At 40.7% G+C, this 13,717-nt stretch overlaps 1 protein-coding gene across 2 annotated transcripts in view; it reads right to left on the bottom strand.

The window, feature by feature from the left end:
- The window catches only part of TOP2B (DNA topoisomerase II beta), a 54,794-nt gene extending 42,859 nt beyond the window's left edge, over window positions 1-11,935 (bottom strand). The window contains exons 1-2 of one of the 2 annotated variants that reach the window (XM_087824914.1): window positions 11,855-11,935; window positions 522-692 (exon numbers count right to left, since the gene is read on the bottom strand). In XM_087824914.1, the coding sequence (XP_087681040.1) occupies window positions 522-692; window positions 11,855-11,911 (228 nt within the window). In that variant the 5' untranslated portion in view covers window positions 11,912-11,935. The remainder of the gene's footprint in view (window positions 1-521; window positions 693-11,854) is intronic. The other variant, XM_087824915.1, reaches the window with a different exon arrangement.
- Window positions 11,936-13,717: the final 1,782 nt, after the last annotated feature.

Raw genomic sequence — 13,717 nt, 5'->3', positions numbered from 1 at the left:
AACACAGCATGAGTGGTGTCACAGAGACCCAGCTTTGAATCCCAGCTCTTCTTGCTAATTGTAAATCTGAGCAAGGTACTTTAAACTTCAGTTTCCTCACCTATAAAATGGAGATAACAGCACCTACTTGGCAAAATTGTTAAAATCAAGCAAGGTAATATGTGTAAACCAAGTCCATAGTAAGCATTAAATAAGTCATTAATGTGTATGTATAAATTCTAGAATTTAAAATATCTGTAAACCGCAGCATGCATGAACTTAAGCACTTTTTAAAATGTTCATATATCTATTTTACTCTATACTTCTTACCTCTGGTAGGTTTTATCTCCTAGGTTGTTTCTTTTAAATCTCTAACAAAAAATAAAGACATTTCTACCTCTCTTAGATTCCTCTCCCTATTTTGCTTATGACCACAGAGACATGAAATTATGTACTTACAAAGCATATAATCTTAAAAATTTTATTAAAAAGTAGATGTAAATATACATATCCTAATTCCAATAAAATTTAAAAATAATTACCTGTGTCAGTGGCTCCACTGACCCAATGTATGTATCAGGACGAAGGAGAATGTGTTCAAGTTGTGTCTTTTTCTGATACACTCTCTCAACAGACAACTTCTTTGAAGAATCATTTCTGTTTGCAGTTTCTGACTCTTCTTTTTTTGCAGCATTGTTCTGATCAAAAAGAGTCTAAAATTAACCAAAAAATCAAATTTAAATAACCTACCAAGGGGTAAACTAAAATGTATATGGACACATGACATAGGTTTTCTTTTTAATAGCAAAATTATCTTTCAGGCTCACTGATTTTTAAGTCCTAAGAGAACAATCTGTTTACTGACAGTGAAGTTCTTTTTATAATATAGTATGAAACTGCAGTTTTTACTGAGCTCAAAAAGTAGGTATACATAGTAACCAGAATAGCTAGAACAGGCTGTATCTGTTCAATCCAGAAATCTAAACATCCCCCAATTCTATATGATAATCAAGTTAATTTTTGTAGTTCTCAAAACTACCCAAAAAGTGTTAGCTCTGATCAGGTTACAGGTTCACAATGACTGAACCTGGCTGGCTGCAAAGGTCCCCAAAACTTCCAAATTAAGTTCCCTGCCATTAACCTACTAAAGATCATAGTAAAGAATGGGCAAAAGTAACTTACATAAATTAGTAACCTATGTAGTTAGTATATACTAATAGGGCTTAGAATAAATACTAAGCATGGCTTATGAAATCTCAAATTTCACACTTTTGCAGGTCATGTCATAATTCCTTATATTATCAGTGATGGGTGCCCCACTATTGAAGCACTCTATGATTCTAGTTTCTCTGCTAGTTCCAAGGAGGCAAAGTTTGGTGATCCTAATTCTAACCATTGCAGCAGATAAGAACCCCAAACTCAAATTCCCAACATCTGGAGATTTCCCTGTCTCCTTACAGCATCAGAGAACACCTCTCTCCTTCTGGAATTCACTAATACTGACACTTAAGAAATTCCACCAAAAGAAAGGTATTATGAGGCCTGTTTTTTTCAGAGTCAAAAAAATAACTCAAATATAAGACACAATGAAAAAATGAGGTATCTTTGCAGGTCTTTGAACTTTAGTAGTAATGAAACAATCAGAAGACAAACAATGGAAGAGAGAGAGATTTTGTGCATTTGAACAAGCAGTATACCACTTCAGTTCAGGTCCTAGACACAGCCATACCATCATCGTTAAAGTTGTTTTTTTTTTAAATGTCATTACATAGCCTTTACATGTATGTTTAAAAATCAAAATAAAGAACCTATGAGGAGTCTGAACCAACACAAGAATTGTAACATACAAACCCTATGAAAATTCAAATGTTAATTATAATATTCTAATTCCACAAACTTAAAATCAAAGAGCTTTAAATATTTAAAAATAGTAAACAGTATTATAACTCATTTTCTAGATTTTAAGCTATATTTTTATACATTCTCTCATTTATAAAGTTACCCATTAACCCTGCTCAGAGTCGATTAAAAATAGCTTTGGACCAAAGAAAATAATTCTGTTTCATAAAATCTTCATAAAGTCTTATATTTCTGACAAGAGTTAGATTATGAACTAGCTGGCCAGAAATATGAACTGTATTTTTAAAATAACAGTTGCCTGGATAGCATGGCTCAGTGGCTGAGCATTGACCCATGAACCAGGAGGTCATGGTTCAATTCCATCAGGGTGCATACCCAGGTTTTGGGCTTAATCCCAGTAGGGGGCATGCAGGAGGCAGCCAATCAATGATTCTCTCTCATCATTGATGTTTCTATCTCTCCCTTTCCCTTCCTCTCTCTAAAATCAATTTAAAAAACCATATTAAAATAAAATAACAGATAGTCTCCATATTTTAATTATGTTCCTTGCTTTTCATGCTGAGATGATTAATTTAGAGAAACAAATCTAATGATGAAAACAAAATAGAACAAAGATCATAATGACTAAGATCACACTCTTTACAAAAATGTTTTAATGATGATAAATGCAATGGAACCCAAGGTGGGTAACTTCTTACCATTAGCCTAGAACTCTTTGCAATTATTGGCGTGAAGGTCAGGAATTTGTAATACCATGCAAGTAAAGTCCTTTTTTCTATTCGAGGCTACTCTTCCAAAATAAATCCCACCACAAAGAAAGCATTTTAACGATTAGACTCAACCAGAGATTCACGTCTCCTTAATTTGGACTTCTGCATTTGGCCCTGATGAGTTACACTGAACTAAAGTGGCTCACAAGTATGGAAAACAGGAGTGAAGCTCAACCTAACTGCTTTTTCAAGAATTTACAACTTTTACCACAACCCCTTACTACCAATTGCCACCACCTCCTCCCAGATGGATACATGAAAATAAGAAATGTCTGGCTTGTACATATCAGATTCTTATAAAGTTCAAAAGGTTGTCTTTTTTGCTAGAATGTCTCAAAAATCAGACAGCATGTGAAGTGTAGTTGGCTTTGTCAGATTACTATTTGTAATTTTCTCTAGGAATAATACCGGGTGGTCAAAAGTAGGTTTCCAGTTGTTCATATGGAAAATACAATTAATAAATAATACAAGAATAAACTGTTTCACGTACTCACAGTTATAAACCTACTTTGCCCACCCCTGTATTTACATAATTAGAAATGTGAGAATATATTTAACACATTTTGTGCCACAATATATTTTCCTAAGTATCATGTGACAGGTGTTGAAGAAAAAGAGGTACCATTCTATTTAAAGTAATGAAAACCATTAAGGAATACATATTATTTATAGAATACCATAATAAAACAGAGGTTTTGAGGTCTTTTGTACATATTGCAAATCAACTCAATTATGATATTAAATAATTTCTAAAACTTCACATAAACACTCTTTCTAATTTTCTACAATGTACACATATAGAAGTATTTTAAAAGCGTATTAACCTATTTATGTAAAAACATAATTAAGCTAGAATAAAACTGAAGGTTTCCTCTATCCCGAGGAAGTTTATACCTTCTTATTACTTCTGCTGTCCCAACTTTCTAACTAGAATCTTGGCAAAAAGGTGAGTGAAACCCAAATAATGTTGGTAGCCTTAAGAGAGCAGAAAGCAGAAATTCACAGTGCTGTCCAATTTGTCTCCCTCCCCATTCTCAACAAATGGTAGTTTGCAGTGTTCACTGGCTCATGAGCAACAAAGAAAGACGGTTCTCTCCAGAGAGGTCTGTAAGTTTTTCTTACAGAAACCTAGAATAATGGTCTCTTTCAGCTCCTGTTTATTAGCAAAGTTACTACCTGAGTAATGCTCATTATGCCATTAAAAATCAAAGTCTGGGGGTAAAGCAAGAGAGGACAACATCCCTCCCCTTTCAGTGGGATGGTTCCATCCCTAGAGCAGGTATGAATACAAACAACCACAGCCTAAGAACAGAGAAATTAAATGAGAAAATATATGTTGCTCACCAGATGTAATTATCACTATCTTCATCTTAGGAAGGAGGGAAGGAAGGAAAGGTCACCCAGAGTAGCTCTTCAGTTGCAACAGTTACTGATAATATTCAGAAAAAAAAAGATCAAGAAACTAGCCGGAACAAAAGCAGACCAGCAAACTCATACGTACACGTTTATAAAAAGCATGCTCGATCCACAGATGATGGAGGAGAGTGATATGTACTTGATATCTGTAGACTAAGAGAATTATGCTCATTTTAAATATTGAAAAGAAAGGTCTTTTGATTCAAAATGATTTAACCTTTTCTTTTTTTTATACGTTCATAGTAATGATACCTTGTACTATAGTAACTACGCTAATTATTCCACATTGCCTAAAAGTTAACAATATGTCCTTAAAGATAATCAATTACCAAAAGCATTCCAAATAAACTTTCATCAAAGTTTGATAAAAACTGAAAACATTATTTAAGTTTACTTGTAATTTATTTTATTCATTCTGTGGTTCAATTACCAAAATGTCTATAGTAATAAATAATTCCAGCACCCAATCACACTGGAATCTAAGAAATCAGAACAACATGTTCATTCCCAGGTAAATTAAATACAATAAAATGTTAAGTAATCTCATATTAAGATAAATATCCTTCAGATATCTAAAAATGTTGTTTTAATTCTATTCTTTGGTGATAACATAATTGACTCTTTCTAAAGTTCAAAAGTTGGCTGCCAAATTAAATAATACATTAATAGGACTTTTAAATTATAACAGAAGCATCAAAATAATACATAAAATCTATTTTAAAATATTAATCTATTTTATAACACTTTTGCAATACCTCTAACTCCTAGTATAAGAATACAGATTTCATACTTATGCAAGACACAACCTTTATCAAGAATACTTCTCAACCACCAGAAAAGAAAAACATTCCAATAAAATGAACTCCTTATTTTAGAATGAGTATAAACCAAGATCATTTTGTAAAAAAAAATATTTTTCTTGCACAGAGTTGTCACCTAAAATATAGCAATTTGGGGCAATCACCCACAGTTCCTGTTTTTCTAAGGAGAATAAATTGCTGCCAAAGAGGAGAAAGGAGATGGTCTGCCAGTTGGTGCTAAAAAGGAACTGAGCCACTCATTCACATAATCAGCACAGACATCTCACCATTCTCAAGCAAACAAGAGTGGGACTAGCAAAAGCTTTAGCAACAAGTCTCTTCTGTCTTCTGTCGGATCCCCTCAGACTTTCGATTACCTTTTTGTACCATCTCCCCTTTTCTCCCTCAAGGCTGCCATGCTTGATATCCATGTTAGCCATATTTCACCTACATAACAATGGCAAGGGCCATGTTATCTACCCACCATTATTGCAAATGAAAACCATCAATTTGCCTTCCATCTATGCTCCTCCAGAAATGTCATCCCAAGGACAAAGACATGGAGAAATGTGGAAGATGAGGGTTACTTAAGATCATAAAAAACGCTAAAATGTCTACTGTGAAAATAATAATAATAAAAATACTTTCTGTAAAAGGCATCCAAATCTGAAAGAAAAAAAAAAATGATCACTATTTACAGATGACCTATCATATATAAAAAACCCTAAGGACTCCACCAAAAAACTACTAGAGCTAATCAATGAATTTAGTAAAGTTGTAGGATACAAAGGCAATATAAAAAAATCTGTTATGTTTCGGTTCACTGATAACAATCAATCAGAAAGAAATTAAGAAAACAATCCAACTTGAAACTGCATCAAAATGAATAAAATACCTAGGAAAAAATTTAACCAAGAAGGTGAAGACCTGTGTACTGAAAATTATGAGACATTGATAAAAGAAACTGAAGAAGACACAAATCAATGTAAGATATACCATGCTCATGGATTGGAAGAATTAATATTATTAAAATGTCCATACTGCCCCAAAGCAACTACAGATTCAATGCAATCCCTATCAAAATTCCAACAGCTTTTTTTTTCTTCACAGAAATCAAATAAAAGTTAACTCAAAATGGATTAAAGGCTTGAATGTAAGCTCTAAAACCATAAAACTCCTAGAAAAAAAAATAGATGGTAAGCTCCCTGACATCAGTCTTGGTGATTTTTAGACTCTGACACCAAAAGCAGAGGCAACAAAAGCACAAACAAACAAATGGGACTACATCAAAATACAAAGCTTCTTTCTACATAGCAAAAGAAACCATCAACAAATGAAAGGCAACCTACCAAGTGGGAGAAAATATTTGCAAATCATATATCTGATAAGGGGTTAATATTCAAAACATATAAAGACCTCATACAACTCAACAGCAAAAAAACAAGCAATCTGATTTTTAAAATGGGCAGAGAATCTGAATAAATATTTTCCAGAGATATACAGATAGCCACCAATCCATGAAAAGGTGCTCAGCATCAGAGAAATGCAAGTCAAAACCATAATGATATCACCTCATATCTGTTAGAAAACTATTACCAAGAGGACATGAAATAACAATTGTTGGTGAGGATGTGAACAAAATAGAATCCTTATGCACTGCTGGTGGGAAGGTAAGTTGGTGCAGCCACTATGAAAACTGGTATGGAGATTCTTCTAAAAATTAAAAATAGAACTACCATATGATCAAGCAATTTCACTTCTGGGTATTTACCTGAAGAAAATGAAAATAATGACTCAAAAAAGATATATGCACCCCCCACACACTGCAATGTTATTTTTCAATAGTCAAGACATGGAAGCAAGCTAAAGTGTTCATCGATGAAGGAATGTATAAAGAAAATCTCTCTCTCTCTCTCTCTCTCTCTCTCTCTCTCTCTCTCTCACACACACACACACACACATACACACACACACAGAAATATTATTCAGCCATAAAAAAGGAAATCTTGCCCATTGTGATAATATGAATAAACCTTGAAGTCATTATGCTAAGTGAAATAAGTCTGAGAAAGGCAGATACTATATGATCTCAATTATGAAGAATCTAAAACAAAACAAACAAAAACCCAAACTAATAGACACAGAGATTGCCAGAGGTGGGGAATAGAGGGGGAGAAGGGTGGAAATAGTCAAAGTAAGTCCCGGAGGTATAATGTACAGCATGGCAACTATAGATAATAATACTTTATTGTATATCTGAAAGTTGCTAAGAGAATGGTGGATGTTAACTTAGAGTTATTGTGGTGATAATTGCTTAATATTAAAAAATACACTTTTTGTCAGACAAAAGAAATGAAAATACCTATCAGTGGATTTAAAAGAGAAAAATTTTTGTTTGAGTACCCATTTGAGAGTTTACTATGTGCCAAGAACTATAGGAATTATATGAATAATCTCAATTAATCCTCACATTTTCTTTACACATTCATAAGAATTCATAAAGTGGACATCATTATTATAACACTCTTTTTACAAGTGAGGAAACTAGGTCTGGAGAAGTTAGGTATTTTCCCAAAGCTAGCAAAGCTAGTACTTAAATCAAATGATGTGATTTTATAGCCCATACTCTTAAAGAGCATTATGCTATACAAAATTTATATACCCCATAAAGGAAATGTACTTCCTAGCTTTCTGTGTGAATGAAAAAGGTTTGTAGAAAAAGATACAGGTATATCCCAGAAGGCTTTGTTTATCCTACCCCATCAGGGTATAAAAGATAAGCTGTTTGGGTTCTTAATGTTTTCAAATGGGGGTGGCGGGGTTAGAGTATATAATGGTTAAGAACATAAGACTGATTTAAATCCCACCTTTGCCTTAGCCATGCCCTAATATTTTGTTACCTGATCTCTAGGACCGTTTCGTTCTCTGTAAATGGGAATAATTATACCTTTTCTTTAAATAAAAATCACCTTTTCTTTAAAACGGGGTCATATTTGTATTTTTTTAAATAGGCTTATTTAAAAAAAAAAACATACTTAGAAAAATGCAACTGTTGTTATCACCTAAGTATTAAACAGATCTGAAACCATACAGATGAACACACTCACTTCTGTTCAGAAAAGCTAGCACAGTTTATAAAAACTGTTACTAAATATTGCTATTATGTTATTTGAGAATGTATCTAAAGAACACTGCTACATGATTACTTGTTCAACTACTTGATTAACTATTTTCAGGAAGTTAAGTACAATATTAACTATCCAATTTGTTAACAATAACTGAGGTTGGATTATGTATCCAGCTCTTTGCTAAATACTATAAAGGACACAAACTAGTAAAGTACATGGACTCTGACTTCGGGAGTTTATAATCTAATTGTTAAGACAAAAGTATCCCACATGAAAGTTACAGAAAAAGACATTTACACTTTATGATCCATAAGAGTAGCAGAAGAAGATGAGTATACACTGGAGGATACAAGGTTGGTGAGACTCTCACACAGAGTAATTAAGATTTAGACTGGTAAAGAGAGAAGGAGACATTCCCGATGAAAGGTAAGCATGCAAAAGCAAACTGACCAAAATAAATACGACATGCAGGAGAATGTGAAGGGATAAATCTGACTATGAGAACTACCTGAAATATATTTTGTTTAGGAGGGCACATAATTTATAAAAGAAATGGCTTTGAAAATCTGTTTGAGCAGATTAGACTTGTGATAATGAGCCACTAAAACAAGGTTCTTAAAACAAATCCTGAATTAGAAATATTCACCGTCAAAACAAAATTATGTTTCATATTTCATCAAAACTTTAAAAATACTACAGCCCGGTCGGGCATGGCTCAGCTGTTGAGCATCAACCTAGGATCCAGGAGATCGCGGTTCGATTCCGGGCCAGGGCACATGCCCGGTTGCAGGCTCGCAGCTGATCAATTGCGACTCTCTCATCACTGATGTTTCAACTCTCTCTCTCTCCCTTTCCCTTCCTCTCTCTGAAATCAATACATATATATTTTTAAAAATGCTACATTGTGGTTTAGTATTTTTTAAAAAGAAACATGTTTTAGAAATAAATGCTGAAATATTTACAATGTGATATAATTCTAGGATTTACTTTGCTTCAAAATAATGGGAAAGGGAAAGGTGTGCGACCTTGAATTGATAATTTCTGAAGATTAATGATACAGGGAAAGTTTTTATACTTTTTTGGCCACCACTTTTTTTATATGTTTATATTTTCTACTACAATATTTTTAACCTTGCCAAATTAGAATATTATTGGGGGGAAATATTCACAAAGTGATTGACTGTATTCTAATCTTTCCACAAATTTATTTTTTACTACCACTTAAAGGTGATAAAACACTGGCATAAAATAGACTATTAGGGTCTACTAATCAAAATTTTACAAACTAAAAGTTAATTCAAGAAACTCTTCTTGGTTCAGAGAAGTCTTCATAGCTATTTTAATTCAAAATAGTTTTACTGTATTTATATTTTTCACTCCTTAAAATTTTAGATAACTGCAAATTCAACACTAACCAAATACACTATTAAGAAGTTAATCTCAGTCTTAAACGACTTTGCTTTGTGGTTTCAGATATTGTGATGTAAACTTTCATGCAGTGACAATGTTAACACTACATACTGGCATGCATCTCAACAGAAGTCAATACCAGGAACACATGGCATTACCCACCAATCCCCAAAATGATGATGTCAGAGGCTAATTCCATTTTACTTCTTCCTGTTACCCACAAGCAGGTGGCAACATAACACTAGTTTCAACAAAGCAGACAAAGTTACCCTTCTTCAGAAACAGATGACCACTGCAGCAAACCCCTGAACTTAGCAAAAAATAATAATTTGGTTTCACCCTGGCTTAAAGATATTTTATGTAAGATAACTATCATTCTGATTGTGCATTTCTTGAACTTCACCAATAAAAAAATAAATAAACATTTATTAAGCCCAGCACTGTGCTATGTATATTATCTCAATTTTCAATGTAACCTTATTTTACAGATGAGAAAACAAGCTTAAAAAGATTAAGTTCCTTGTGCAAAGTCCCGTTGACTATGTGCTGGAGACAGGATCTGAATCTACATCAATCTAACCTCAAAGTCCATGCTCATAATCACCTCACTCTATCACTTCCCACAAAATTAAGCAAGTCTGTGATCAACGGTATATATTATGGACATAAAGATGCTCAGATAATCTGACTTAAATAAAGCATGCATCAAATCTTAAAGTAGACTTCTCGGGTAATTATCTTTTTAATAAACTAATTCTTCAAAAGAATATAATCTATAAATAAAATACCAATTTTTTTCTTCTCATTTTACTACATTTCCTATATTATTAGTTTTATAACGAAAAAAAAAATCAATACATCAATTTCAGTTTCAAATGAATTTTTCTGATACTGAATGAGACCCTCTAAGTTTCACAAACTTTCTTATATAAATGAAAGTTTCTTACTGAGTTTCAAAGAAAAAGTGGTTGTTTAATTTACTGCTAGTTAAATAGCAGTAAATTAAGATGTTGCTATCAAATGTTAAAGCCAGCACATTCATTCAGTCTTGGAGCAACATGTTTACCATTTCTCAGAGGTCCTCAGAGAAAGCACTGATCAGGCCCCAACACTTCCAAAGAGCCAATGAGAACCACCTGGCAAACTAAGTCCATTTTTAGAAGTTGTCTGATTTTATAACGCGTAAGGGCCACCCACCCATTTAAAAGGTCATTTTTTGTGTGTTTATACATCCGCCCTCTCCCCGGAATGTCCACATGGACCATTATCTTATGTCAGATGACATTTTACGTCTCTGGCCTCCGGTCTGTTCCTGTTGCATTACTGAAGTAACACACACATTCTGGGGAGATTCGGCAGTGAGCGCCTGGCGAGGCACCTCGTGGCACACGTACACAAGCGGTCGCAATGCTGTCCTGCTGCCAGCAGCATGCTTTGTACACGGAATACTTGTCCACACGGCAGAAGGGCCTCGCAAACTCACCTAAACCTCACCCAAGCAAAGAGATAATAAAGAATGGAGTAATAAAAATGCCAGTCTGAAAGTTTCCTCAGGTGCTTCCAGAAAGGGAGGGTCTGTGAAAAGTCCCTGGAGACCGTGCCGCCTTTCCCCCTTTCTCCTGGGTACCCAGTCAGTTGGCTGAGCTGCGTCCTTTTCGGTGTCGGAAATGACCCCGCTGTGAACTCTATGCTGAGCCAGGGAAACGCCAGTGAATTATCGATCCGCCGTGGGAATTGGGTCTCTCTAGGTCTTCCCTCCGCTACCGCTTCCCAGCAGGACCTGCGCGCGGGAATCCTTCAACTCGGGGACAAACCACCCCAGTCGCTCCCACCCTCCGCACGCCCCGCCCCGGCCCCGGCGCGCCCACACCCGCGAGCGGCGAGCGCGCTTTCAACCCTCGGGCCTGACAGCCCGAGCCGGCCGCACAGTCCCGGCTGCGAAGCGGCGACCGTCCCGAGCGGGGCTCTCGGAACTGAAGTGTCAGCTGCCGCACACGTACACATCCCCCCGCCGAGTGAATCCATTCTTCTCAGAGCGGCGGAAATGGTTGCACGTTCCATACACACACACTTTCCTCTGGGATTTTCTTAAGCCGCACGGGGAGAAAGTGCTGACCCACAGAGACAGCACATGCAGGTCGCCACCCCGTGACCTCGTCCCGAGTACCCTGGAAGAGTACGGGACAGCGGAGGGGGGGGGCTGTCACGTCCAGGGTTCGTCCCCCAAAGTTTCAAGTGCACATTATGCTCCTGCAGCCGGAGCCTCCACGGAGGTGAAGAGAAGAAAGAAAGGGGGCGGGGAGCTGGGGGTTCCGCTGGAAGCAGCCCGACCTGGCCCGTTCGTCCCGAGGGCCGGATTTCCCTCTCTCCCCTTCCCCCCACCCCACCCCACCCACCCCACCCACCCCGTGGCCCGGCGGAATTCCGGCCCAGCTGCGGGCCAGGAACAATGCCGAGGCCGGACCCCCGCCCCCCAGCCGCCCGCACTCACCACCCAGGTCAGCGCCCCGTTGCCGCCGGCTCCCGCGCCGCCGCCCGCCTTGGCCATGGCTGTGCCTCCGCTCACAGGCCCCGAGGCCCCGCCGCCGCTCCCGCCTCCCTGCGGGCCGCTCGGCCCCGCTGCTCCCCACCGACCGCTCCGCTCGCCGGGCTCCTAGCGACGTCGTCCCCCGCGCCCCATCGCCGAGACCCGGGGAGGACGCCCGGCCGAGCCCGCCGAGGAGGCCGCGCCGCCCGCTGCCCTCAAACTCGAGGCGCGGCAGCAGCAGCGTCGCCGGGGCCTAGCGCCGCCGCTGAGGAAAAGGCGGAGGAGGAAGCGGGAGGGCGCCAGGCGGCAGCTCCGCGACAGCGGTGCCTCCTCGTCCTCGGGTCGGCGCCTCAGCGAGCGGGGCCGAGGTCCAGAGGTGCAAGCGGCGAGCTCGGCCGGGGAGCCCGGGGCGTCCGGACGTGGCGGGGACGCAGAGGCGCCTTGTCCTTCCTCGCGCTCCGCGAAGGCGGGCTGCTCCCGGGTGCCGGAGTCGACGCCTGTCGCTGCTGCCTCCGAGGCGGACTTCGTGGCCCCGAGCTGCAGCCCCGACTTCCTCACATCCACACACCAAGAGGGACAATAAACAGAGCCTCCGCCGCGGTCGCCTCCCTCTTGTCCGGCATAACACCGCGCGCGCACACACCACACACACACACACACACACACACTCGCACACCAGGGAGGGAGGGTGCGGCGGCCGCCCCCGCTGTCAGTCAGCACCTCGCCGCCCAATCGGGGCCTTGTGGCCCAGCCTCTTGGCCAATCCCAAAATTCCAAGCCCCTGAGGGGCGGGACCCGCGGGGGAAACGTCATTGCGGGTAGCAACCGAAGGGAAGACTTGGGGTTTTTTGTTTGTGTGTGTGTGTCGGTGGGTTTTCCATTTGAAGGGAGATCAGGGGCTGCTGTCAAGGGTCATTTGAGGGCAGCGGAGGGAAAGGGTAGAGTCCGCCTGGGGTCGATTGTAATCCTCCGAGCGTGCTGTTTACGCTAAGACCTGCTCAAAGCCAAGGCACGTCTTTGACTCGGGCTGCTGGAGGGGGGAGGGGAGGGGAGGGGGAGGGGCAGGAAGCAGCCCCGGGCTGTCCCAAAGGGAAAGTATTTTTAAAGAGCGGTTGTAAACCACAAGCAAGACGTTGTAGATCGCTGGTGCCGGGAGGGCCCTGTGACCCCGGCCTCCGCGAGGCCCCAAGTGGCCGCTGCTGCCTAAAGAATGCTTTGCTCAGACCTCCCCTCCTCCACCCCTGCGTCCCGAAAGGCAGGGTTACGGTCCGTTTGCAGACAACTGCATTGAAAGCGCTTAAATGCTTAGAGACCCGGCGTTCCCGCAGGTCGCGCCGGGGGCTCTGCCGCTCCTCTCCGCTGACCTTTCTCTCTGCCCTGAAACGATGCGGAAATGTCACTGTCCCTTCTTCCTTCTCGGTCCAGGCCGTGTGCCTGCTCCCTCTACGAAGGCGCGCTGAGTATTTCCAATGCCCGTCCCCGCGCTAAGGCACCCTTCGCCCGCGGGAAAGCTTTCTAAGAACAGAAAGGCCCCACGGGCCGCGCCGCGCCGCAGTCGCCGGGGCTGCAAGGCGGCGTCGCCCCCGCGCCGGGGGCTGCGTCCCGGCCGCTCAACAAGTCCCGCGGGCGCGCGCCCCCTGCCCCGGCCGGCCGCGCGCAGGGACGGGCCCCTGGCTGCAGACCCCGCGCAGTCGGGCCTGGGGACTGTCTCAGCTTCTCTTCCAGCTGGGCTTTGCCTCTGGAGGGGGAGCGCGAATGTCTCGGGCGCATCTTCCAGCGGCCTTCCGACCCAGAGAGGTGGGGACCTCTAGGACGTGGGAATGCTTT

The sequence above is a fragment of the Miniopterus natalensis genome, chromosome 15, assembly GCF_054644295.1.
Source record: "Miniopterus natalensis isolate mMinNat1 chromosome 15, mMinNat1.hap1, whole genome shotgun sequence".
NCBI lineage: Eukaryota > Metazoa > Chordata > Mammalia > Chiroptera > Miniopteridae > Miniopterus > Miniopterus natalensis.
The sequence above is the reverse complement of the archived record's forward strand: the minus strand, read 5'-3'. Positions and strand labels throughout refer to the sequence as shown.